This window comes from Betta splendens, chromosome 3, assembly GCF_900634795.4.
Source record: "Betta splendens chromosome 3, fBetSpl5.4, whole genome shotgun sequence".
Classification (NCBI taxonomy): Eukaryota; Metazoa; Chordata; class Actinopteri; order Anabantiformes; family Osphronemidae; genus Betta; species Betta splendens.
Window position 1 is genome coordinate 19,471,219 of NC_040883.2, and position 24,632 is coordinate 19,495,850.

Consider the following 24,632-nt stretch of genomic DNA (forward strand, 5'->3'; position numbering starts at 1 on the left):
TAAGCTAAACCCCCAACACACACACAAACCAGAGAACACAGTGTAAAGTCCAGGAGGCGTAATCTGAGGTCTGACAGCAGTTAAAGCTTGGACCTTCAGAATCACACTCACTAGATACACAGACACACTGTGCTAGATTAGAATGATGGCCTATATTCTGTTCACCGCTTTCACGGGTGTGGCAATTTTACTTTTAGTGTTTTACTTCAGATCCTGTTATCTATGGGATGATGTGAGCTATGCACTCGCTATAATTAAACTTACTATCCGAAAGATCAAAGTCTTGAATAGAAAACCCTGTTACACTATTTTGGATTGTTTTCTGGACAACGTTGCTCACCAGCCGGATAAAAAGTTCATCATCTTCGAAGAGAGCTTCTACACTTACCGCCAGGCCGAAAAAGAGAGCAACAAGGTGGCCAGAGCTTTGTCAACACACACCAGCCTGACGCAGGGAGACACCGTGGCACTGTTCATGGGGAATGAGCCGCGGTTCGTGTGGATCTGGCTCGCACTCACCAAGCTGGGATGCACAGCTGCTCTGCTGAACTACAACATCAGGTCCACATCACTGCTGCACTGCTTCTCCTGCTGTGAGGCCAAGGTCCTGGTCGCTAGCGCTGGTAAAACTGGTTGTAATCAACCAATATTTAGTTATTATTCATGCATTTAGATTTCAAAAAAACTGAAAGTTTCTTTTTAGTCAGTTTCTGTTTGTCTTACAAAGAATATTTTATAAGCTTTGACTAAGTTCAGGAAATGTCTCAAAGTTGTTCCCCAAAATTCAATTAAATTAAAATAAGTAAATAATATAATCCATGAACCTCTACAAAATTGTATGAAAGACCACCTTACCTTGGTGGAGGAGTTTGCATGTTAGAAGGACCCTAGGCGTTACGGTGTCGGAAGCTTAATGTCCTGTTAGAGTCTCACATGACAAACAGGTCCTAGGGGAGAGGGTCACAACACTCCCTATGAACTGTGCAAAAATAAGGACCGAGACGTCGCCTGGTATGGTGTAGCAGACCCTGGAGCCAGGCCCGAGGTTGAGGGTTATATGTAACTTGAAAGGCCCAAACGTAATGTGAGTTTCTGTTAAGAAATGTCTTGCCAAACCCTCTGTCAGAGGGATTTTTAACTCACACATCTGGCAGAGTTTCGACCAGATCCCGAGAAAGGCTGGAGACATGGAGTCTGAGTGGACCATGTTCTCCACCTCCATTGTCAAACCAGCTATTCGGAGCTGTGGATGCAAGGTCTCTGGTTGCGGTGGTAATCCCCGAACCCGGTGGTGAACGCCAGAAATAAGGGATGTCATCAAGCTAAAGAAGGAGTCCTATCAGGTCTGAAGGACTTGTAGGATTCTTGAAGCAGCTGATGGGTACTGCCGGGCCAAGCGTGCTGCAGCCCAGGCTGTTGTGGACGCATAGGAATTGGATGATGGATGAATAATATAAAATATATTTATTTTTAATCAAATAGGTTATTTTATTCAAAGTACAGTCTGAATACTGAAGTTTCTGAACGATCTGTTCCTGTTCAGCAAACATGTGTTCCATTCATTTTTCTATTGTATTGTCAGACTTACGGGAAGCTGTAGAGAAGGTGTTGCCTACTCTGAAGCAGCAGGGCATCTTAGTGTTCATCCTCAGTGAGGAGTGTAACATCGATGGTGTCGAGAGTCTGTGTGATAAAATAGAGCAGGCCGGAGACCAGCCTCTGTCGCCTCAGCTGAGGGCCAGCACTACAATGAAGAGCCCTGCTGTCTACATCTACACCTCAGGAACCACAGGTTATCTGTTCAAACTGTTTTATCCGATGTTTACTTTTATTGACACATGGACACTGAATTATTTAACTGAATTAACTTGTGTCTTCTATGTTTTAGGGCTTCCCAAGGCAGCAGTAATTACTCATGCACAAATGTGGAGGGTGGCTTCTCTTCAGGCTCTTGTTGGCGTACGTTCAGATGACATCATCTTCGTGTACCTGCCTCTGTACCACAGTTCTGCCTTTCTGATGGGACTGTGTGGAGCCATAGCAGAAGGTCGAGCCTATAAATACTTAGGAGTAACAATATAGAATCATAAAACAGCAAAAGTATGATTTACCTGCAACATCCCCATGATAATATTATGGGATGGTTTAATTAACAGGCAGCGCCAGATACTAAATTAGTAGATTTATTATATGTAGAGGGCAGCACTGCAACATTAGCAGATCTGTAAAGGAGGTAACAAACAGGGGCAATGAAGACCTCTCAGATTAGCCTCGAAGCTAGTGATGTGTCATGCCATTATGTAAAAACAGAGAGAGGGGCACTGAGTGAGTGCCTCATGTAGTTGCGTATTGTAACAGAAAAAAGGCATTAGACGATTATAAGGCTGTTATAAAATAGTTTGCTTGAGATTGATTTTTGTTGTTAATTTGTGCAATAAAATGTTTGATTAAAATATTAAACAGAATAGATTTTGCACAAATTAGGGAATTATAAGGCTTCTTATAAAAACATAGCAGACAAAAGGGTTTTAAACACACAAACCATTCATTTTTGCAAAGTTATGATAAAATAAAGGCCTACTGTACAAAAAATATCCTCAATTAAGAGCTATTCAGGAGTCGAAGGAGTCGACTCTTCTTTGGGAGCTGAGCCAAACGAGCCAGCTCTCTGAAAAGAGCCAAACTTTCCATCGCTACTCAAGGCAGTGACAAAGCTCCACCTCAAAAGCCGTCCAGGTGGAAACGCTCCCGCTTAATGGTGCAACTGCTGCCGTCATAATAGTTCCTACCTGTTATCTTAGTTCCACCCTAACAGTAAATAATAAACAAATCTGAGTGTTAAATTGTCGATTATTCCTTTCAAGACAAGAAAATAAACTATACACAAAAACAGAACACAGGTTCTGTAATGTATCACGTAGTTTGCATTTGTCTCAGTTTATTTCATTCAAAAGTGCCATTTGATTAAAATAATATTTCATTTTACTATTTAAATGATAAATTGAAGCTGAGTTTAAGTTTTATCTGTTAAAAAGGTTCAACAAACGGGGAAATGACCTTTAACACCAGGTTAGGTTTAGTTTGTTTGCTATTTTTGTTTGAAACTCCGTTATGCCGTACTGTAAAGTCTAGGCTCAGAACAGATAAAAGGATGCTCAGATCTGTGTTTTCTAATTTGCAGGCATCACTGTTGTTCTAAGGCGTAAATTTTCTGCCTCCAACTTCTGGAACGACTGTAGAAAGTACAATGTGACTATCATTCAGTACATAGGAGAAATAATGCGCTATCTCTGCAACACACCAAAGGTAACGCTACAACATGTGACGCAAATGGTCGTGATTAATATTGATTGGCAGTGACTAAAACGTCAGGCTTTATATTCATAATGTGTTCTTCACTGTCACTAGAAAGACAATGACAGGGACCATAAAGTCCGACTGGCTCTGGGCAACGGGTTCAGGGCTGACACGTGGGCTGAGTTTCTGCAGCGCTTTGGGGACATTTGTGTCCGTGAATGCTACGGAGCCACAGAAGGAAACACTGGCTTTGTCAACCATACTGGCAAAATTGGAGCTGTGGCCAAAGAACATTTCCTAAATAAAGTAAGGAAAAGAGTTTTGTTATTGTTGTTACTCCAGAGGAACGTCATCTTCCTGAATCATGTTTTTCAGATAATGAATCCATATGCCCTTATAAAATATGACACAGCGAGAGAGGAGCCCGTCAGAGACTCCAGAGGATTTTGTATTAAAATCCAGAAAGGTGAATAAGTCAATTCAATGTGGTCCTGTCTTCTATTAGCTCCCACTAATGTATATGTTGTGCTTCACAATTTTACTGCAGGAGAGACTGGATTGTTGTTGGGAAAGATCAGAAATACCAACCCGTTCCATGGCTATGCCAAGAACAAGCAACAGACAGAGAAAAAGAAGCTGAGAGATGTGTTTGTGAAGGGAGACCTTTACTATAACTCTGGTGACCTTCTGAAGTTGGACCACGAGGGATTTTTGTACTTTCAGGACCGTGTCGGCGACACGTTCAGGTTTGTGGATGAAACAAACTGGGCACTTCAACAAACCCTAACACAGTTTTACAGTAAATTCAACCACATGCAAAAATGATCAATCAAATTTCAGACACCGTTGTTGGATATCTATTAATAATAAGAATGCCTTTATTAGTCCCACAGCAAGGAAATTGCACTTCACAACAGCAAAAGGACAGACCGGAGTCTCCTCAGGAATATTATTTAGAAAGGAGGCATGATTACTGTACATGAGACATCATTATGGGTATTATTATTAACTTAACAACACTAACAACACGGCAGTTATTTAGCTACTACTTTTTTACCTACGGCGTATCTTTATTTTTTGTTTTTAGCGTGCTTATGCTTATTCATATTTTGATGTCTTGCCTCATCGATTTATTAGGTTTCAGCAGTTTCAGCAGCAGCAATCTAGGGGAGTATATATATTACTTAAATACTCTGCTTGAAAAAACTGTCTGTGAAAAGCAGAACTGTCGTTCCCAATATGACATTCAGCTGCTTAATATATGCTGCTTATTGTACTGTCAGAAAGGACAAAAAAAGAGACATGAGATTAATTTAAGAATTTATGTTTAACTATTATCACAGAGAAAAACATTTATTCATCTGTGGCTGAATATAACAATCTGTTCTTACTGTTTAACAGAAAATAGCATCAACAATGTTCTGTTTGTTATCAGGTGGAAAGGTGAAAATGTTGCGACAACAGAGGTGGCCGATCTTTTGCTCATGGTTGACTGTGTTGAGGAGGCAAATGTCTATGGAGTGAAGGTGCCAGGTAAGACAATACTACAAAAGGTCTATGTTACGAGACGGTTATTATATAAAATGCATTTCACCTAAATGTTACTCTGTTTGTCTTTCAACACTATCACTATGTCCTGGCTTTTCTTTTCTTTGACCACAACTAAGGACATGAGGGCAGAATTGGGATGGCGGCAGTGAAATTAAAAGCAAACATGGACTTTGACAGCAAAGCTACATATCAGCACGTCAGAAACTGCCTTCCCAGCTATGCGCGACCGCGCTTCATTCGCATTCAGGTTAAAACCTTGGCCTGGAATAACATGCAAAATTTAAAAGGTCAACATCAATTGTTTTGTAACCTTTTTTTTGCTCTGGTAGGATGCACTGGCAGTCACTGGGACATATAAGCAAATGAAGTTGGAGCTGGTGGCAGAGGGCTTCAATCCAGCTGTTATCAGGGACCCACTGTTCTTCCTGGAGGAAGACAAGGGTTACATACCCATGACCCAGGAGGTTTTTGACTCAATTGCTGAGGGAACAACAAGGCTCTGAATAAGCTGACTATTTGAGCTGGGCTACTAAATGTGTAGAACATAAACTTCTCTCATTACTGAGGAATATTGTGTTCTGGAATATTTCAAGACATAGACGTTAGTTTGAAATGCTTTTTAATGAAAACATTTTATAACATACTGTAATTGTAAATGAGAAAAGAAAACAATCTCCATGCACTGTCCTATGTTAAATAGTGATAATCCTTTTGCCTGGTGTTGACCAACGCTGCCTGTACAGTAGCAAACTGCTTAATGATCAATAGCTGATTCACTATGTGTGTATGGACAGCTCCAGTGTAATTACAGCACTGTAGGTGCAGTGACAGCTTCCGCTGGAGGCGAGGGTGCCGTGTTGGCCACAGAAGAAGACATGCAGTTCATTCTCCTGCAGGTGGAAGACAAGTGTTTTTGAGCGGCCTGTGAAACCTTCAGAGGGCCGCACAGCTGGTGCCGCCCACATTGCACCCACTGGTTGCAGAAGCTGGGAACGCTGTAGAACTTTGTCAGCTTTTTAAGCACCTGCTTACCCAGGAGATTTGATGGGCCCTCCGTAACTTTGAATGCAGCACCAGATCCAGTCATCGACTGTGTGGGTAGAACCCCCATGACATCGTTCATATTAGGTCTCGTTTCAAAGTCGTAGCCGGACAATGCGATGCAAGTGTAAGGCAGCGGTTCGCTGTTGCAGCTAAGGGAACGCATTGGCCTTCTAGGTCGATTCCAGGCTTTGTCAATCCACAGCTCCACGTTCACTTTGTCCTGCATGGTGGCACCATCCTCTTTCTCATCAGGCCTGGTGTCAGGGTGTTGGTTTTCTTCTGCTCCTTTTACCACATCTTCCCCTGATTTTAGTATATCTGCTTTAGTTAGTGCCTGTTTCTCAGCCAGAAGATCAGCAGCTGTTTTGGAGATGACGCTCCAGTCTTTCAGGATGTCTTCTGCTGTTGTGAACTGTGATGTCACGGTAAATCGAATAATGCGCTTGGTGTGAATTTCTGCAGGAATGAGGTACATGCTGCCTGACCACGTTAGCCTCCTCAGTAGCTCCTGGGTCAAAGCATTGCCTGCCTAAAATATAATCAATAAATTCATTAAAGCCTACTTAAACATTTTCATTTGCTTCAAGATTTTCACTATCTTCCTTAAGATGTAAAGGAGTTTGCACTAAAAATGATTAGTCTAAGAAAAAGATTTTATATTATATATAGTATAGTAAGTATTTTCATAATTCTCTGCTTAGATAGATGAAATTAATGTTGTGTACCTTTAGACAGAACACCACCAAGCCGAGGTGCCTCTCAGCAGGAACCTCAAAGTTTGGGTTATTCCTTATGAGGGACTCCAAAATCTTTGCCATCTCAATCCCCTAAAAACAAAAACATGTTTACATCCTACAAAGATCTGAGCTTGGAATATACAATACATCTCTTACATGTCTGACGTGAGCCTGCAGGTTCTTCAGTCCAAAGGAACGCATCACAAACCAGAGTTTGAGAGAACGGAAACGCCTGCTAAGGGGAATTTGCCAATGCTGTACAACAGAAAGATGTTACATAGAATGATGGACAGTAATGCTGAGATGTTTAATTTGTGAGAACATAAAATTAAGATACCATAAAGTCAGTGGCTGCCTGTGAATTTTCATGCCTGAGATACACAGGATCAACGCTGAAGGTCTGCTGGAGTTTATATTTGTCCTTTACCCTGGGGAAAGGCAATTTGACACATTAAGTGTGGATTTATCTTTTTGTAAATTTAAGACTTAATTTAGAAGATATTTTAATCCTATACGTGTAGCTCTATAGTAGTCAGTGTTGTCACTCACCAGAAAGCTGTGCAGTCAAAGTGAACCATCATCCACTTGGAAGGGTTAAAGACAAAAGAATGTGCGAATTCAATGCCGTCCAAGGACCAACGCAGTTCAGGACAGAAGTAGGCTGAGCCGGCGTATGCAGCGTCGACATGGAGCCACAGTCCCTCCTCTGCACCTGTACACAACGCAAATGAAAGTGACTCTGCTAATCCATCTAAATGGGGCAGCGCAACATTTGCTGGAATTAAACATGTAGACGTACACACTGGTCCCAGTTCAGAGAGCTTGTCAAAGGCACAGACTCCTGTAGTGCCTAAAGTTGCACACAGCTGAATAACAGAGAAATAATAACATAGAAAATATATTTAAGTTTTCATATATTTTGTATATGTTTTTATTTTTGTCCGCTGCCAGTGACAATTTTTCAAAAGTAGTTTTTTCAAAATAATGTTTCAATTTTAAACATAATAATAATAATAATAATAATAATAATAATAATAATAATAATAATAATAATAATAATAATAATAATAATAATAATAATAATAATAATAATAATAATTTTGATCCTTATTTTATTTGGTTATTAGACCCACCAGGAAAGGGACCAGTCCTCTCCTCCTGTCTTCTTGTATGGCTTGTTTTAATATGTCTCCTCTCAGAGACAAGAGCTCATCAGTGGGCAGAAACCTGATCTTCACCAGAGAGATCAGTCCTGCCTTCTCAACTGAGGAGTGGGCCTAAAAATCACATTAAATCTGTCTATTTAGTGAATTTTATCTGGTTGATACACAATATTTGGTTTGTACATGAAAGCGGTACAGTAAGTGATACCACTGACCTGATCTGAAGAGTAAGCCACCAGTCGAGCATTCAAAACTGAATCGTCCACATCCTGGTTTAGCTCTGCTCGCATCTGTAGAATCTTGTCTTTCCTGGCTGCGAGCAGGGAAACCAGCGTACTCTCGCTGACTGTGCTCTAAGTGAAGAGAGCAAGAGCTCAGTTGCCACAGAGAGAGTGTGGTAAAGTAAACACATCAAGGTAGTGCAAACCTGCAGTATGCCTCCACCTCTGCTGTCTGGATTGTGATGTAGAAAGAAGGAGGGCAGCCCTAGCGCTTTACACAGCCAGTCCATTACATTCATTTCCAGCTCTGTGCACGCTGGGCTGGAAGCCTGTTGAAACCATGACTCATCAGCATTGGGATGATAGTTTGCAGTCTCTATGTCATGTATGTAAAAATATGTGAGTTTTCACCTTACCCAAGTGAATCCAACACAGTTGATGGCGTCAGCCAACATGTCTCCAAGCATAGAAGGCCATGAGGTCAGGCTAGGATAGTAGGCATGCATATGGGGGCTCTGCCAGTGAACCACCTGCGGAATAAAAGGACAAAATACTTATGTTGTCAAGCTTTCAAGTTGCTTATATATAGATAGGTCACAGTAGCAACTTACTCCAGGCATGATGACTTTCTCAATGTCATTGAAGATTTTCTCCCAGTCCTCCGGTTCTGCAGGTGCAGCATCAGGGAGAAGCTTCCTCATGTAGCCAGGTTTCACGTCAGGAATCACCCTTCTCTCCCGGATAGAGCCTAGGTACTTTGAAATGTAGTCCACCAACTCCTTACCTGAGAAGAAACAGACATGAAGGCCTTCCTATTAAAATGTGTTTATTATTATTATTATTATTATTATTTGTCAAAGCATTAAAAGAAAAGCTCTCTTTACCTCTGCGGTTGTACTCCTCAGCTTGCATGTTTTTAGATGAGACGAGCTAATTTGTGAATGGCAGTGGTGGTCTGTGTACTCAACTGCAAAGATCACACAACTATATAGACCCTGTTGAAAAGAGCACGCCCTAAATGACGCACAAAAGTAATGCCCTCTATTGACTTTACATTTCTACCAAATATTTATCCTTCTGTGGTTGGAGTCATATTTATTTCTATTCCTTAAATATTATATTTCATTTAACACAGCATGGTTCTATATACTATTCTAACACAGACTAATTATAAAGTAACATGATGCAAAAGATAATTTGTTTAGTGTACATGTCTGTATTTGGGAAAACAAATTGATATGGAGAGAAATTATAGTTATTAGTTAGGTTATATCCAATATCAGGTTGTAGATGAATGAATGTGTTTTAAACATTTCTTTTGACTGAACTGACTGAACTGAATTTAAAACTGAGGTTACGTTATTGTAATGTTTTCCCGAAACCACAATCATTTTTTTCTAGGGTAGCCTATAATTAACATTCTCTGCTAATCGATCTTGTCATCTTGCCTGAATATCAATATTTATACTAGGTGATTACTTTAAAAGAAAGGTCAAGTACAGTGGATGAACACAGTAAAATGAAATAGAAGCATAAAGTCATCAGTCGCATGGGTTATCGCTGGCTTTTTAATCTCAGACAAAAGCTCCGGTAGCACCTGGTCGGTTCACACTGCTGTTTGGTGTATATTGTTTGCAATGTTTTCTGTGTATCTGGAAAAAACAGTGACGAATTATTTAAACACACACAACTGCAATATCTGCTGAGACACAATGAGCAGTATATTAATTAAACTGATTTATCGAAACTAAGGAATGATGTTTGTGTAAGCCAGATTTTTTTTAATTCTGTTATTTCTGCATTTACTGTAGGCTAATTCATACATTAAATCATGTACAGGTAATTTATTGAATAAAAGATTTAATCACATTTGAACTTAGACCAAAAAGTTCTTTGAACCCAAATCTTTGATCTGACAGGAGTACTGGCAAAAGTAATTACTAATAGTAATTATGTGTGGTTTAATACAAAAAATAAGTTCTAAGTTATGTGATACAAAGCCTAGTACACAGTGGCTATTGTGCTCCTTATGTGCATTTATGTATGTGAGTACAATGATGAAAGCAGGTTTGACTATAATGGAGCAATTAAAGTTTGGTCACTGACTTGTGACATCAAAGCCAAATTGTTTTGACATGGGCCCTATTCAATTGATTTTATTCCAATGAGATAAAATAGCAACATGACATCATGGCCATAACAAAGAAACCCTGAGATCTCACAATTCAAACAAAACTCAGAAGCTATTAATGAAAACAGAATGTTAAAGTAGGTGTCAGAAGACCACACTTTGGACGTTATTTTATTTTTATTATATGTTTAATTATAGAATGATGTTTAATCATAATTATTTTCTCTGTTTTTAAAACGCCTCATGTTGAAGAGACATATGTAGGACTTGTTACTCTGCTTTGCCTGGCCAGTATAATACTTAATCGCACAACAATAAAATACGTGTGAAACATTTATGACAAGCAAGATTGTTTCAGTCATGGTCATATTGCACAATCTGGCTGTTCTCACTATCAGTTTTCTCGGGCGTCACTAAAATGCTTTCATTATACTATTACTATATTACTTATTATTACTTATCTACTATGCTTGCCTAATCTTCAGACGTGTTCTGTCAATCAGAAGGTGGAAAATCAAGATGTCAGATAAAGGTGGAGTGAGGGAAGACATTATCAATTGATGTGTTTCAGCTTCTGACTGACTAAACATGCATGATCCCAGTAGTCAGTAGAGTTTAGGGCAGGTATAGTTGGCATGTAAACATGTACAGTAACATCCAGTCAGTTTGTGGCATGATGTAAATCTGGGGGGAAAGGCACCAATGCAGAGCAAACCAGTGTAAAGAAATAATCAATTAATAACTTAATAATTTTATTATTATTATCGTTGCTGTTGTTGTTGTTGTTGTTGTCGTCGTTTTCGATTCTCCGGAAGGTGGTAGTAATAACAAAGTTATCAATGCCAGTTGCAGCAAAAACAGCACAGGAAGAAGAAAGGGAGGCGGAACAAGGAATCAGCTGTCAAAAAGTAGCCAAAGTCTAAGCAACGGAATAAAATTCGGTAATTTTTAGGTTACCGTTATGCTATCATGTAATTTAGTATAACCTCTTTTACTAACGGTATCTCTTTACTGCCGAGTGTGAATAAAGCCAGGGCTATCTGTGGTGTAGCGTGTTGAATAGCCCACGATAGCTAGCTAGCCTGACGTTTAGTTAACTGCGTGAGCTCAGATCATAGCTTGCTACTAACGTGCTAGCTAGCTAACTTTAAAGGTAACAAAGGTACGTTAACATTCAATTGCCATAAGTATGTTTATGCTGGGAAAGCGAGTGTCTCGTACATGTAAATTTGAAATTGGCAGCCTAGTTTTTTGTCAACTTGCAAGAGACATTAGGTGCAGGCAGATTGTCGCGACTAACGTTAGCCACAAACTATTTTGTCGTTGCCGTCGGTGTTGACATGTCCTGCGCCAGCTAAAAACAAGCGGAGAGTCGTGTGGGGAACGCAATAACAGTAAGAGATCGATGTGACTAGACGTAAATGTCTAGTTAGTTAATCGGCTACGCAATATTTGTGTTTACATGCTACTGCTAATATTTTAAGCTACACTAGTAGCTCAGTGCAGAGTTAGCTAACCTTATGTTAGAGTAAATGCCCCGTGGAACTCGTTAAGTTGAAGCACGGTATGTTTACGTTTTCCAGAGATGTCCAGAGCTCGTGTGCTGCCGTAACTGGTTGCCTTGCCCGTGATCCAGTAACGGAACACACCCGCGAAGATGCCTGCTGTATCCACGGGGGTGAAGGAGCTGTATCTCTCCACATCACTGGGAGACCTCAATAAAAAAGCTGAAATTAAACCAGAGAAGACGAGCACCAGAAGGTACTACTAACTAGAGAAAAGATTTATTTTTATTGGATTATTTTACAGCTCTCCCTAATTCCTAAAATACCTGTAATGTGCTTTCTTATCTTTTTATTTAAACCAGCACTGCAAATGTGTTGAATGTATTATTAATAATATTGTTGTTATACATCTGCTGTATTTTAGCTATGTGCAGAGTGCCTGCAAAATCTTCAAGGCAGCAGAGGAGTGTCGTCTTGACAGAGATGAGGAGAAAGCTTATGTGCTGTACATGAAATATTTAACTGTTTATGACATCATCAAAAAACGAGCAGACTTCAAGCAACAACCGGTAAAGTTAATAGTTGTTTAATTATACTTTTTTAACTACAGATGTGCTGACTCATCTACACAAACTTGGTGCCTTGAAATATGTTAAGAAATCAATTTGTACAGTAACACTTTTTTATGCTATTCTATAAAGGAGTATTATATGACCATGCTTGGTCCAACCAGCTTCAGGAAAGCCATCGAAGAAGCTGAAAAGCTCTCTGAAAGCCTTAAACTCAGGTTAGCAATTCTTAAAGTTCTGGAACAGAGCACATCTTTATAATGCATAAATGCACAATGGAACATCAGGAATTGAGTATAGAAAAACTTTTTTTTATATTGTTTTTGTTTATATTCCATATATATCTGCACAGGTATGAGGAAGTTGAGGTTCGAAAACAACTTGAGGAGAAGGAGAGACAAGAGGAGAAGAAAAGGCAAGAGGAAATGTCGGCGAAAGAGAGTGGTCGGGCCTCTCCAAAAGCATCATTGAGGAGCAAAGATGGTAAAAAGGTAAAACTGTCAAACAATCAATGTACTGTTGTTCTTAAAGTTAATCTAATTTTCGTAACAATTTTAGTTTCCGTCCAAGTGAACCACTGTCTCGGATTTGAATTTCTGATTATTTTGTGTTCACAAGAAGTGTGTGGATGCGTTTGTAGAAAATTTCTAAAAGGTGGTTTTGAGATAATGTCCATCCCTTTTTTGTGTTGTATGTCAGGTTAAAGGTGAACAAAATGAACTAAAGAATGCACCCTCCAAAGGTAAGCATAGAAAAACAAAAATGTCTGTTAGCCCTCCATTGTCCCTTCCTCCCTCTGTGTTCCGCTTTTGTTTCACATATGTTTCCCTCGATGACTCGCATGCCTTATCTGTCAAGCCAAGGTGTGTAACCTGTAAGCATCTTGACCCCATAAAACTTTGTGTTCTTCAAAGGCTGCTATACAAGTTTTATTTGTTATTGAGTTTCATTCCGTGCTGTAGATGGGTTGTGTTTTAAGGCCATAGTTTTAGTTAGCAATGTAGGAATCCCACAGAGAATTTGACTAGGGTTTTTGGAACTTTTGCATTCATTCAGTATCCCCTGTGTGCAATTAACCTACTTTTCTGCCCCAATCATAAAACTTCACCATTCAGTACTACAGTATATTGTTCACAGATTTTATACATATTTTGGTGATATTTCTGAACATGTTTAATGTCAGCAAATTAATAATTTTAAATTATTTTTTTCTGCTAGCTGCAGTTACAACTGGTGGGATCACAGCTGAGAAACTTTTTTACATGATGAGGGACCAGACAATTACATTAATCATCATGGATGCACGCAGTCACAAGGACTTTGAGGAGTCTCACATTCAGGTGTCAGCCCAGACCTGCATAAGCGTGCCAGAGGAAGCTATTCACCCAGGGTGAGATTGGGTTTGGAGACGAGTCTTAAAACCTCAAACCCAGGACTGATTGTGTTTTTGTATTGCATTATCTTGTTTAAAGTTTACAAAAGAAAAGGCCTCCTCTCACAATCTGTCATTCCTTCTCAGAATCACTGTGACTCAGATTGAGACAAAGCTGCCTGAGATGTCCAAAGAGCATTGGAGGCGACGAGGATTTGTGGACTACATTATACTGCTGGACTGGTTCAGTTCTATCACTGACCTTACACTGGGCACGACCTTGCAGAGCCTGAAAGATGCCCTATATAAGGTGACTGTGCCTGTGTGTTTGTTTTAGTAGAACTGATTACATCTTTTATGTCAGGTACAATAATGCATTTTCATATTCTGTAGTGGGACAGCATTACAATCCTGCGTAGTGAACCACTGGTGCTGGAGGGGGGCTATGAGAACTGGCTGTTGTTTTACCCTATGTATTCAACTAATGCAAAGGTTCGGCCCCCTAGAGAGAACATTATCATCACCCATCCCCAGTGTAAGTGTCATTATCACATCTGCACAGCATTGCCTTACTAAGGAAGGAACGTTTTTGTCAAGATGTAGATAAAGAGTTCCTTTATGTTTTAAACAGTGAACTTCAGCTACCCATCCCTTGAGGAACCAAAGCCCCTGATACCACCCCATGCAGAGCCTGAGATCACACCTGAGCCTGAGGAACATTCACCTTCTGTGCTGGTGAATGGATTTGCACCAGCAGAACCCCCCACATCAAAAACCTCAGAGATTGCAGACAGGTTGCCAGACGCTGTCGACCCACCTTTCACTGGATATAAAAGTTCAGTTCCAGACCCAAATAAGAAGTTACCTGCAGCAGGTACATGCAGCCAGTCACCTGCAGCAACCAAGGCCTTTCCACAGGTAAATAAGATATACAATTAAAACCTTTGAAAGAAAAACAGTGAAATAATGTGTGTAATCACCAGTCACAATATCTTCCCTTCCATTCTGTTTTCATTCTCTTCTGCTAGTTTGACCGGAGCAAGAAACCTTCTGTAAGGGTCTCAGATGACCCTAAGACCAGCCAGAATGGGACAGCAAAGGACACCAGTCACAATTACCCCATTATCCCTGATCGCTCGGTAAAACCACCCTTCTCTTCTAGTGGTTCTCTGTCTAAAGAGGAGCAAAGCCAGATACACTCCGAGGCAGTGGCATTAATGGAGAAGGCCCGACAAGAGCAAGAGAAGCGTTTACATGAGCGCCGTTTAGAGGAGGAGAGGCACGAAAAAGAATTAAAAGAGGAGGACTTGGACAAAGCGAAGGAGGAAAGTGATAAGAGAAAGAAAGAGGAGGAGGAGAAGAGACAGGAGAAAAAAAAACTGGAAAGGCAGAAGGCTGAAGAACAAGAAGAGAAGGAGAACAAGGCTTGGGAGGAGAAAGAGAAGCGGGGAAAGGAGCAAAACACTGACATACCTTCAAAGAGCATGTCTCTGGATTCACCTGCTCCCAATCATATTGTTACTGAAATTAAGGTGAAGACGCTTTTCTCAGACTTTCACTTGAAGTATTCCAAACATTATTCTAAGAAGCATCCCTACTCCCTATTTTCACAATCTCTTGCCAGTAAAACCACAAATTCAATGTTGAATACACATAATAAACCAGCCCATACATCTGATTTGATCAATTTTAGAGATTCTTTAACTAAATCATGTGGAATGTACTATAATAATATTTCCTTTACATTTTTGATGAGTCTTTGCTATCTTATACAGTTATTTTTATGTTATAACAAATGTTTTTACAGGGAACTATTTATTTTAACATCTTAGTGAAACTTGTGTGTGTTTAATCAGAGGGAGCCCCTAACCAGAGCAAGGAGTGAGGAGATGGGTAGGAGTGTACCAGGCCTACCGGACGGTTGGATGAAGGTAACAGATATTCCATTTTTGATTTTCTATAGGTGAATATTAAATTGGAAAAGCCATGTACTCTGCGTAATATTTTTCTGCTTTTCTGTTTTCTCGTCCACTTTGCCTAGTTCCTTGACACAGTAACAGGGACTTATCGATACTACCATTCCCCAACCAACCGAGTCCATTTGTACCCACCTGAGGTCACTGTTCCCCAAACCCCACCTTCCACACCTCCAGTCAAACAGAAACCATCCCAACCCGCTGAGCCAGATGCCAACCGTGAACAAGAGAGGGAACAATCTAAGCTGAAACGCTCATACTCGTCCCCTGATATCAGCCAAGACCTGAGAGAGGAGGCACAGAGAAAAGCCACTGCCCAGACCCCTGCTGTTATACCCACCATCAACAGAAAAAACAAGTAAGGCCTGAGGATGTTTGTAGGATACATATGGAAAAAATGGTTGTAATCTGCCACATTTACTAGTCAAACACAAACTAACCACTTACCATACTTTGTTCATACTGTATTTAACACTAATAACACTAAATATAAGTAGAAGAATATTGGCAGAATAGTGTGGTAATTAAAATATTTTAATTAATAAAACATAAATATTTTGTGGCAAAGCCAGTTTTCTTGAACTGTGACAAGTGGACCTCCGTGGCATTTGTTATACTCTAGCTTCATGACATTCCTTTGCATCTCACTACTTATTACTACTGCTAGTCTTATGACTTCTGAAACATGCCTGATACATCTCACTGTGCCCCATTTTCTCCAGACCTGACAGCGTCTATTCTAAGGTTGCACGGCCTTCAGCTGCCAAAATTCGCAACTTGAATCCTTCATTTGGAGGACTGGGCGCATCACTGACTGGCCTTCGTAACCTAGGAAACACATGTTACATGAACTCAATCTTGCAGTGTCTGTGTAACACTCCAGCAATGGCTGATTACTTCAACAAAAACTACTACCTGGATGACATTAACAGGTCAGTCTCACACACAGTATGTGAAATAACGTTAATGTTGGTGTATACATCAAAGATTTATCATGCCTCTTTGTGTTCTCCACTTATGTTAGATCCAACATCCTCGGCCATAAAGGGGAAGTGGCAGAGGAGTTTGGCGTAATTATGCAGGCCCTATGGGCTGGTTTGTACAAATGCATCAGTCCACGGGATTTCAAGATTACCATAGGAAAGATCAACGAGCAGTTTTCTGGATATGACCAGCAAGACTCCCAGGAGCTGCTGCTGTTCCTTATGGATGGGCTTCATGAGGACCTTAACAAGGTAGTGCACACAACTGTTACATGCAACTTCAGCACATAAGTATAGTTTTTTAAGTTTCAAGCCAGAAGTCAAGCATTTATACAAATAATCCAGGGTGAGTAAAACAGTGAACCCTAAAATATGCAAAGTATGAAAAGTACCTTATTATTAAATTGTGTATTTCATTCGGCCATGGATATTTAGGATTTGCTTTTTAAAAAAATCCCTTAATGTTGTTACATTTTTGCCTGTTAACAATAAAAACCTAGAGTTTTATCATTTTCCTTTTTTCTGTTTTTTTTTTCACTGGGTGTCATTTTGATGGCAATTTAGAGAGTAAGTAAATAGCTGTGTGTCCTGCAGCAGTGTGAGTGTGGTGTGTCTGCATCTGTCTGGTCTGATGCTCCGTCAGAACCTCTGTGCATGTAGACCCAAGACATGCCTCATTTCCTGTACGGACTGATTTCTGTAGGCTTCATGCGCATTTGCATAAGGGAACAAACAAAGCTAAATCATAGGGGGAGAAAGTCATTTTAAACCATTATATAAAGACATACAGACAAACAGGCATTTTTGACATGCTGTGACAACTGTTGCCAACTAGGGTTGTGTTGTACTGCATCCTCTCCATTTTACGTGGCAAACCATTTTCACCGTTCCAAATTTGAAGGGCAAGAAGCCAGCTAGGTTGTAACAGCTTGTACATTTCTCATGACACACTGTCCCATCTCACTGTGTCCCTTTTGTGTGACGTGTAGACCCGTGTGCCCTCAGGCTGGCCCGCTTCCAGTCTGTTCAGTCACTCATTAGTGTCAAAATGATAACCTGCTGCATATTGACTTGCCCAGTCATACTAGTAGGAAAATGGCTGAACTGCATGTTTATGTAGCTGATGGATATTAAATTAATGTAGAGCATAGTTATTTATCACAATGTCTAGTATCTGAGTGACTTCTGTTTGTCACTGCTAACTGCAATACTGTAATCATTGTTATTAGAATGAGCTAATAAAGAAAGTTTCAGATGCTTGACCCCTTTTCTTATTCCTACATCATCGTCTTTCAGGCGGACAACAGGAAACGGTACAAGGAGGAGGACAATGATCATCTGGATGATCAGACGGCAGCTGACGTGGCCTGGAGCAAACATAAACTGCTGAATGAGTCCATCATCGTTGCGCTTTTCCAGGGGCAATTCAAGTCCACTGTACAGTGTCTGACATGCCACCGCAAGTCAAGAACATTTGAGACCTTTATGTACTTGTCGCTGCCTCTGGCTTCTACTAGTAAATGCTCATTGCAGGTCAGTTGGACTTTTACATATGCACCAAAATGCAAGGTGGTTCTGAATATGACAGAAATATTCTGCATCTTGGTAGGATTGTCTGAGACTTTTCTCCAAGGAAGAGAGGCTGACTGATAACAACAAGGTGTTCTGTAGACACTGCAAGTACCACAGAGATTCCACTAAGAAACTGGAGATATGGAAAGTCCCACCCATTGTCCTGGTGCACCTAAAACGGTCTGTCTACCTCTCTTTATTAATGTATCAAATGTGTCTGCCTGTGTCAAAACCACAGAAGTTTAACTATTTTCCCTAACCCCGTGATGCCTTCACTAATAGTCACTTTTGTTGTTTGGCCTATATTTCAATTTTAGGTTTTTCTGCTCTTTAAATCTGTATTTTTTTGCAGATTTTCCTATGAGGGTAGATGGAAGCAGAAGCTACAGACATCTGTTGACTTCCCTCTTGACAATCTGGACCTTTCTCAGTATGTTATTGGACCCAAACAGAACCTAAAGAGATACAGCCTTTATGGGGTTTCTGTAAGTAGAAATTGTAAACAGTATTATGAAGGTCAATAGGCTACATGCTATATTATTACTATTGCTATGCAGTTGTACCGTATGATTTGATTCCTAGCACATTGCAAATCACTGACTCATGTAAAATTCATCATTTGAATTACAGAAAAAAAGATTTTCAGACTGTTCATGTTCAAACCTAAACTTCTTTTCTGCACTACCAGAACCACTATGGGGGTTTAGATGGTGGACATTATACAGCCTACTGTAAGAACGCCCTCAAACAGCGCTGGTACAAGTTCGATGACCATGAGGTATCTGAGATGTCCACCTCCTCTGTCAAATCCTCCGCGGCCTACATCCTATTCTACTCCACGCTGTCTACCCTGTAACCCTGTAAATCACATCTCTGAGGACCTGGTGCACTCAGTTTTTGTGGGTTAACTAGTTGTGCGTATGCACACGAGGACGTACTGGAGCAAGCGGCTTTAAGGTCCTGACTGTTGCAGATCAGAGAAGGACACAGGCACACTGTGCAGTGCTTCAGCTACTAAAGGAACTTACAGCTGTTAAAGCATCACTTCTGTTCATATGATCATCTAGAGACTTAATAGATGCTGCTTTTTCTCCGTCTCTGCGATGATGGATGCCTTGTGGGGCTGACAGCTGGTTCAGGCACTCTTTACTCTCATTTGCATTGCGCTCCATTACTAATTACCAGGCTTCTTTTACTGTGTATACACCACGGTTAACAGTTAGATGGCTTGTCCATACCTACCGATGCTGATGTTGCACATTTGGATAAGTAAGTACTCAAGGGAAAGTTGTTTATCTGTTAAGTGACCAAAATGTTTTTTTTTAAGTAGCAGTCATTCTAGAGTTACCTTATTCATGATAACAACCTGTGTGTTGTAGAAGTTGAACTTCACAGCCTTCACATTTAATGCGGATGTATGATTGATGAATTTTGCTTTCTTCCTACTAACACAGGAGATTTAAGATTGTAGTTTGTTCATATTAGTTTCGGTTGTGTATGTAGAGCACATGTTTCACAGCAGACATTCGTACTCGACTCAGAATGCTTTAAAAATAAGACTGATGCTGAGATCTTGTCCACCTTGCTCGGTCCAGCTAGCGACAGAAAGCCCCTGCTTCCATAAAGTTTGTTGTTTCACATACTTACTCTTTGCATTAATATATCCAAATTATAACTATTTATAGGAATAATTAATGGGACAGATTGGTATCCTTATCCACCTTTGTTCCTCAGAGGGGGATAGGATTTGTTTTATTCCCCAGCATGAGATCATAATCTTTTTTTTTTCTTTATACTCATGTGGTTTTATTTTTGATCAATTTTTGGTCAATGCTCTAAAAGTGTTTAAGGCATAATGATTATATTAACCTCAAAATATTTATTAAAATTGCTTCAGATTGTTAGTTGTGTGTGTGAGTATGTGTTCAACGTGCAACACACTGTGACTTTCTGAATTAAGTCCTTCACAGAACCGCCATGGTTGAAGTTATAAAACTAACAAAGATGTTGCAGCCAAATATTGGGCCATAATAAGACACAGCTCAGTGTGACTTTAATTAGTTTGGAGTATGGAGACATTCTGCAGACATAATGCAGTTCTAATCTGTCATTAAAATGACTAGCTGAGACAGACATGGAGTTAACACTGTCCCCCATGGCTTCAATCTTTTGGTCGGACACCTCAGAGGCCACTGATCTTGGGCTTTTGAAAAGGCTCCTTGCTGTACACAAGCACATAAGCATTTGGGGATTGCACAACATTGTCCTGTACCTCCCTGACGTCAGAGTCGTCAAAGCAGTGCCAGGTCCCCGTCAGGGCGTTACGGCACAGAGCTGTGTAGTGGCCCATGTTCAGGTTGCCTGTGTGGTTCTGCAAAGGGAGAAGGTGAATATGTATGAAAAATGTCTTTCAATGCAACACAGTGTAAAACAATTTGATTTACCCAATCAGTAAACAAAGTTAAATTAAACAAAGAAAGCGCTTAACCAGTGGCGTTTCGTGTGTGTGTGTGTGTGTGTGTGTGTGTGTGTGTGTGTGTGTGTGTGTGTGTGTGTGTGTGTGTGTGTGTGTGTGTGTTTACGCACCAAGACAGCAAACAGGTGATATGAAGAGTGGGGGTTGTTATGTACTGAGCTGTTCAAAAACTGGGACAGATTTAACGTCATGGAAAACAGAACATTTGTCCTGAGTTTCACCTGGTTCTTCCCCTTTCTACCAAACCTGCACCAGGGAGAAAGGTGACAATAGTTTTCTGTAAAATGTTGTTTGTTTGTTTGTTTAGCAATTTATAATAAGATTCTTTATTACATAGTTCCTAATTAATCTTAGCTTCCATCCATCTGGCTGTTTCACTGTTTCAATAAAAAATCCATGTTTATGTGCATGCTGTCACAGCATCTCATTGCATGTATACACTGATCATTCATATTTCTGCCCTAAGCGCATCTGATCATTTGATTTGGACCTTTAGGTAAATAAAAAGGGTTTTATTAAATTATCATCAATCACCTATTCATGGAGGATGACATTTAAAATACAAATAATTTACTACTTAAACACTTTAACTTCAAACTTTAACCTTGTACAAATTCTAAAAGGCCAGAATTTTATCCCTAGTTTATCCCAAGTCTAAAAAACTTCACTTTTTAATGTTTTTCATAGTGACCCACTCCTCTTCTGTTCCTTGTATAGATGAGATCCTGCTGTTACACACCGTTTGAGGTGCAACATGAGGACCTCAGGAGGTTTGTCTAAACAAGTGACGACCGCAGTTTCTCTCCGTAGCCCACACACTGAACACAGCATCTGCTCCTCACCGGCCAGGATAGTGTGCTCAAAAAACAGGGAGAGACAATCCTAAAGAGAAAGAAACAGATTCAAGGAAAGAAACCCCGAAGACCAAGCCAAGACCACCAGTAGACAGGCAAGCCACGTGTTTGTTAATGGGCCAACTGTCTTAAAGTACCTGAATGCAGCACTTGGTTGTTGCTGGAATGGGTAAGGACAGCACAGTAAACGACTGTGTGCTGTGTGCCTGGTGACCACAGTCCATGCAGAGAGACGTGTAGCTCAACCGACCCTCAAACAGCTGTGACACAATGGTACACTCTGCTGCACGCCTTTTATTCTGGTCTGGTCGCGGCTGTTGAACCGAGCAAGCCTTGTGCTTTTCAGCCTTTTAAACACAGATATTTACTAATACAATGGGTAAATTTGCCACAGAGCATCTGCGACAAAGGTCACAGCACCTTTTTGAGGTCGTCGTGCAGGGCATTGAGGAGACATAGGAGCAGTTCTTGCGCGTCCTGCTGATAGTAGTTGTTGAACTGAGGGAGGATGGAGCACAGCACGGACCGGGCCTCCACGGGCGCACACGTGGGACTCCCTCCCAACCACATCTCCTGCAGCAGGCGCACGAAAACCTCGGCTACGTGGCATTTGGACCTGATAAACAGATGTCCAACCCTTCATACTCAGCATCTTTTTAGATGCTGTGTGAGTTTAGGACTATTACCGTGTGAGCGCTTTGCGGGTGTCCTGGTGGAGGAGGTGCTCCACCAGCGGCACCGTCGCGCACAGACACTGCAGCGCAGCGTTTAGGTAGCACGAGTTGCCTGAGTTGTCCAAACCGCACACTCCTGGTCTGCTCCACCCCTGCAGCCTTGCCACGGCACTGCGCTCATGCCTGTCTCTTCCCAACATCTGACCACGGCTGTTTGGCCAGTGAGAGCGAGAACAGAATTCCTGTACAGTGTTGCGTTGTTTTCCTAAGTTGATACTGTAAAACAACAGTAATAAACTCACCTCTGCCTACAAAGGTTTGAAAGTAGTGTCTCCTGGTGCACGGTGCTGTTAGGCCATGGCATAAAGTGCACAGGGATGCTGCTGTCCATGGCCAGCTGAGAGGCCAGATTCCTGGTGAAGTCGTTTAAGTGGACCCGCCTCCCTGATTCCTGACTTTGCAAGGTGTGAAGCACAAAAGTGTTGATGCAGACCATGTGCAGTGTCGCCCAGAGGCCTGGGAGAAAAAGGTCCACTGATTCATTCCTGTCCGACGAAAGAACCAGGGCCGGTCCAGTCCAGCCGTCTAGATGCTTAACGAGCTGAGACAGGGACTCTTCAGATGCTCGATCTGGTTTGACACTAGGAGACACGCATGATGAGGGTGCTGCTTCCATGGATGAACCTTTGACCGCTGGAACAAAGTTTATATTAAGCTCAAAATTAGAGAAGATGAGTTGGCCGTTCATCCAAGCAGAGCTGTCCAGCTGAACCACGTGCCTGTGGCCGTGGTGGTGCTTCAGCAGGTGTGTGACCACCTGCTCAAGGACAGGTCTCCTACTTCGCCTCTGCAGCTGCTCGGGGCTGTACACATAGATGCTGCAGATGAAGCCTGAGCTCATATCACAGAGGAGGGCGAGATGCAGACAGCGAGGACCCTGCTGGTGGGAAAGCTGGTATTTCTTTATGGCCAGGTTTTGACCTGGTGTGTATAAGGCCAAGTAGCGTCTGGCCAAGTGGCAACACAAGTCAGAGAGAGCCTGCAGCTTCTCGCTGTCGCTTTGCCTGCTCAGAGACAGAAGCTTTGTCTGGAAGCTGTTTCTCTTCAGGACACCCTGCCAACCGTCCAGGCTCAGGCTTAGGCTCAGCTCAGAGCCCAAGCAGCAGTCGTCTCCTGGCCACAGTCCTGTCTGTAGCACTGTAGAGAAGCAGGTCAAAGCTTCGGCGTACTCCTCCTCGCTCACGTCGGTGCACTGCTCCTTCCCGTGGCTGGGTTGCGGACAGTGAGCTCCCGCCTTCACACCGGACGCTCTCCTGGTCATCTCCCGAACAGCCCCTCTGTCCAGCGCCTCCAGCAGAAGCTCCTTGGCCGTGTGGTAAACCACGTAAGTGTACTTGCTCCTCGCGAGAGGCTTCACCTTCGTAGACCTGAAGATGTTTGGCAAGCAAAGGCTGTTCCTCTGAATATTCCCTTGCCGATCCTCCACTAGATGGCATTCCTCCGACATCCAGGTGGACTCCTTTACTGACAAAGCCTTGGACTTCATCTGCTTGGTCTGAAAAGTCATATCAACATGGCAGCTTCTGTAGTGGCTCAAACCATCACGACAAGCTGAAAATGGAAGAAGGAATGTCAACGTACCGAAAGAAGAAAAATGCCAAATGCTGAATGCAGTGCATCAGTTGTCGCTGTATGACAACATGACAAAGTTGAGAGATGGGTGTGCGTATCAGCTCCCAACACACTAACACTCGTGGGAATCAGCTGCTGAGGTAAATCACCAAAGCCAGCCAACTGTGCCTTGGCAACCTGTAAACACAGCGGTCTGATCATAGTACAGCTCTCATGCTTCAGTCCTCCTGTGACTTGGTTGGCATGACACTCAGCTGTTTACAAAGCAAAGGGAAACCCTATATGTCAGTTTTCTTATAGCGTCTCTACACTATGCATGCCTGTAGCCTAATAAACAATTCAACTCTTTTTGTTCTTCCTTTTATTTTCATTTATCAATTCTCTGGCCTCCTTTTCTGTGCTCGTCTCACCCATGTTGTCACTGTGGCTCTAAGTGTCACAGGGCTAAACTTGTAACGTGCCACAGATTCCGCCCCACCCCACTGTGTGTGGGAGCCATGATCCGCCGGCAGGAGCTGCTACTGCAGCAAAAGGGACATGATACCCCCTCACCAGCTCCCCGACACACAGGCACAAGCACAAACACAAGCACAAGCTAAGCCAGAGCCATCAGAGTCGGGGAGTGCCTGGTCGTTGTCCTGGTGGCAGCTTGGCCGCATGCAGATTGCTCTGGATTGTCTGTTGGATGGAACATTAGAAAAAAGTACGAGGCCTTTGTTGATGCTTTGGTGGCTTAAAACCTCAGAATGTGTTTTAACTGTGCAGCTCCCAGCTCAGCTCCTGGAGGTGACACCCTCTCTTGGCTCAGAATATTGCTTTTGTTCTTTTTCTTCCCAATACCCTCACCACAACTGGCGGAGGCAAATGGTCCTTCC

General features: G+C 41.6%; 4 protein-coding genes across 7 annotated transcripts; 2 read left to right on the plus strand and 2 right to left on the minus strand.

Annotated features, from left to right (window-relative positions):
• Positions 1–88: 88 nt before the first annotated feature.
• LOC114851950 (long-chain fatty acid transport protein 2-like) lies at positions 89–6,183 on the plus strand. The gene is made up of 10 exons (XM_029143886.3): positions 89–623; positions 1,583–1,792; positions 1,889–2,047; positions 3,182–3,306; positions 3,409–3,603; positions 3,673–3,763; positions 3,845–4,043; positions 4,733–4,830; positions 4,965–5,095; positions 5,178–6,183. Exons 1-10 carry the CDS (start codon positions 143–145, stop codon positions 5,349–5,351), a joined length of 1,863 nt encoding a protein of 620 aa, XP_028999719.1. The 5' UTR covers positions 89–142; the 3' UTR covers positions 5,352–6,183.
• On the minus strand, positions 5,451–11,828 carry hdc (histidine decarboxylase). 3 transcript variants are annotated; one of them, XM_055507166.1, is made up of 13 exons: positions 11,719–11,828; positions 8,898–8,980; positions 8,625–8,797; positions 8,430–8,543; positions 8,220–8,342; positions 8,008–8,145; positions 7,763–7,906; positions 7,429–7,495; positions 7,179–7,341; positions 6,967–7,057; positions 6,786–6,884; positions 6,618–6,719; positions 5,451–6,421 (listed from the first exon to the last, which is right to left on the minus strand). In XM_055507166.1, the coding sequence occupies exons 2-13, from the start codon at positions 8,923–8,925 to the stop codon at positions 5,654–5,656; spliced, it is 2,010 nt and encodes a 669-aa protein (XP_055363141.1). In that variant the 5' UTR covers positions 8,926–8,980; positions 11,719–11,828; the 3' UTR covers positions 5,451–5,653. The 3 variants fall into 3 exon arrangements, with proteins under 3 accessions (XP_055363141.1, XP_040925931.1, XP_028999718.1); XM_041069997.2 differs by lacking the exon at positions 11,719–11,828 and adding an exon at positions 11,662–11,680; XM_029143885.3 differs by lacking the exon at positions 8,898–8,980 and having other exon boundaries at positions 11,662–11,800.
• On the plus strand, positions 11,763–20,025 carry usp8 (ubiquitin specific peptidase 8). Of its 2 annotated transcripts, none has more exons than XM_029143882.2 (18): positions 11,763–11,905; positions 12,074–12,218; positions 12,351–12,436; positions 12,571–12,709; positions 12,918–12,960; positions 13,437–13,608; positions 13,738–13,900; positions 13,984–14,125; positions 14,222–14,508; positions 14,619–15,122; positions 15,447–15,521; positions 15,632–15,924; positions 16,289–16,498; positions 16,591–16,804; positions 17,846–18,082; positions 18,159–18,301; positions 18,474–18,606; positions 18,810–20,025. In XM_029143882.2, the coding sequence occupies exons 1-18, from the start codon at positions 11,802–11,804 to the stop codon at positions 18,975–18,977; spliced, it is 3,258 nt and encodes a 1,085-aa protein (XP_028999715.1). In that variant the 5' UTR covers positions 11,763–11,801; the 3' UTR covers positions 18,978–20,025. The 2 variants fall into 2 exon arrangements, with proteins under 2 accessions (XP_028999715.1, XP_028999716.1); XM_029143883.2 differs by having other exon boundaries at positions 16,591–16,801.
• Positions 20,026–20,139: 114 nt separating this feature from the next.
• Positions 20,140–23,692, minus strand: LOC129603858 (ubiquitin carboxyl-terminal hydrolase 2-like). Its single transcript, XM_055507165.1, has 7 exons — positions 22,428–23,692; positions 22,138–22,335; positions 21,872–22,067; positions 21,589–21,798; positions 21,337–21,479; positions 20,708–20,843; positions 20,140–20,492 (listed from the first exon to the last, which is right to left on the minus strand). The coding sequence occupies exons 1-7, from the start codon at positions 23,690–23,692 to the stop codon at positions 20,304–20,306; spliced, it is 2,337 nt and encodes a 778-aa protein (XP_055363140.1). The 3' UTR covers positions 20,140–20,303.
• Between the last annotated feature and the right edge of the window lie 940 nt (positions 23,693–24,632).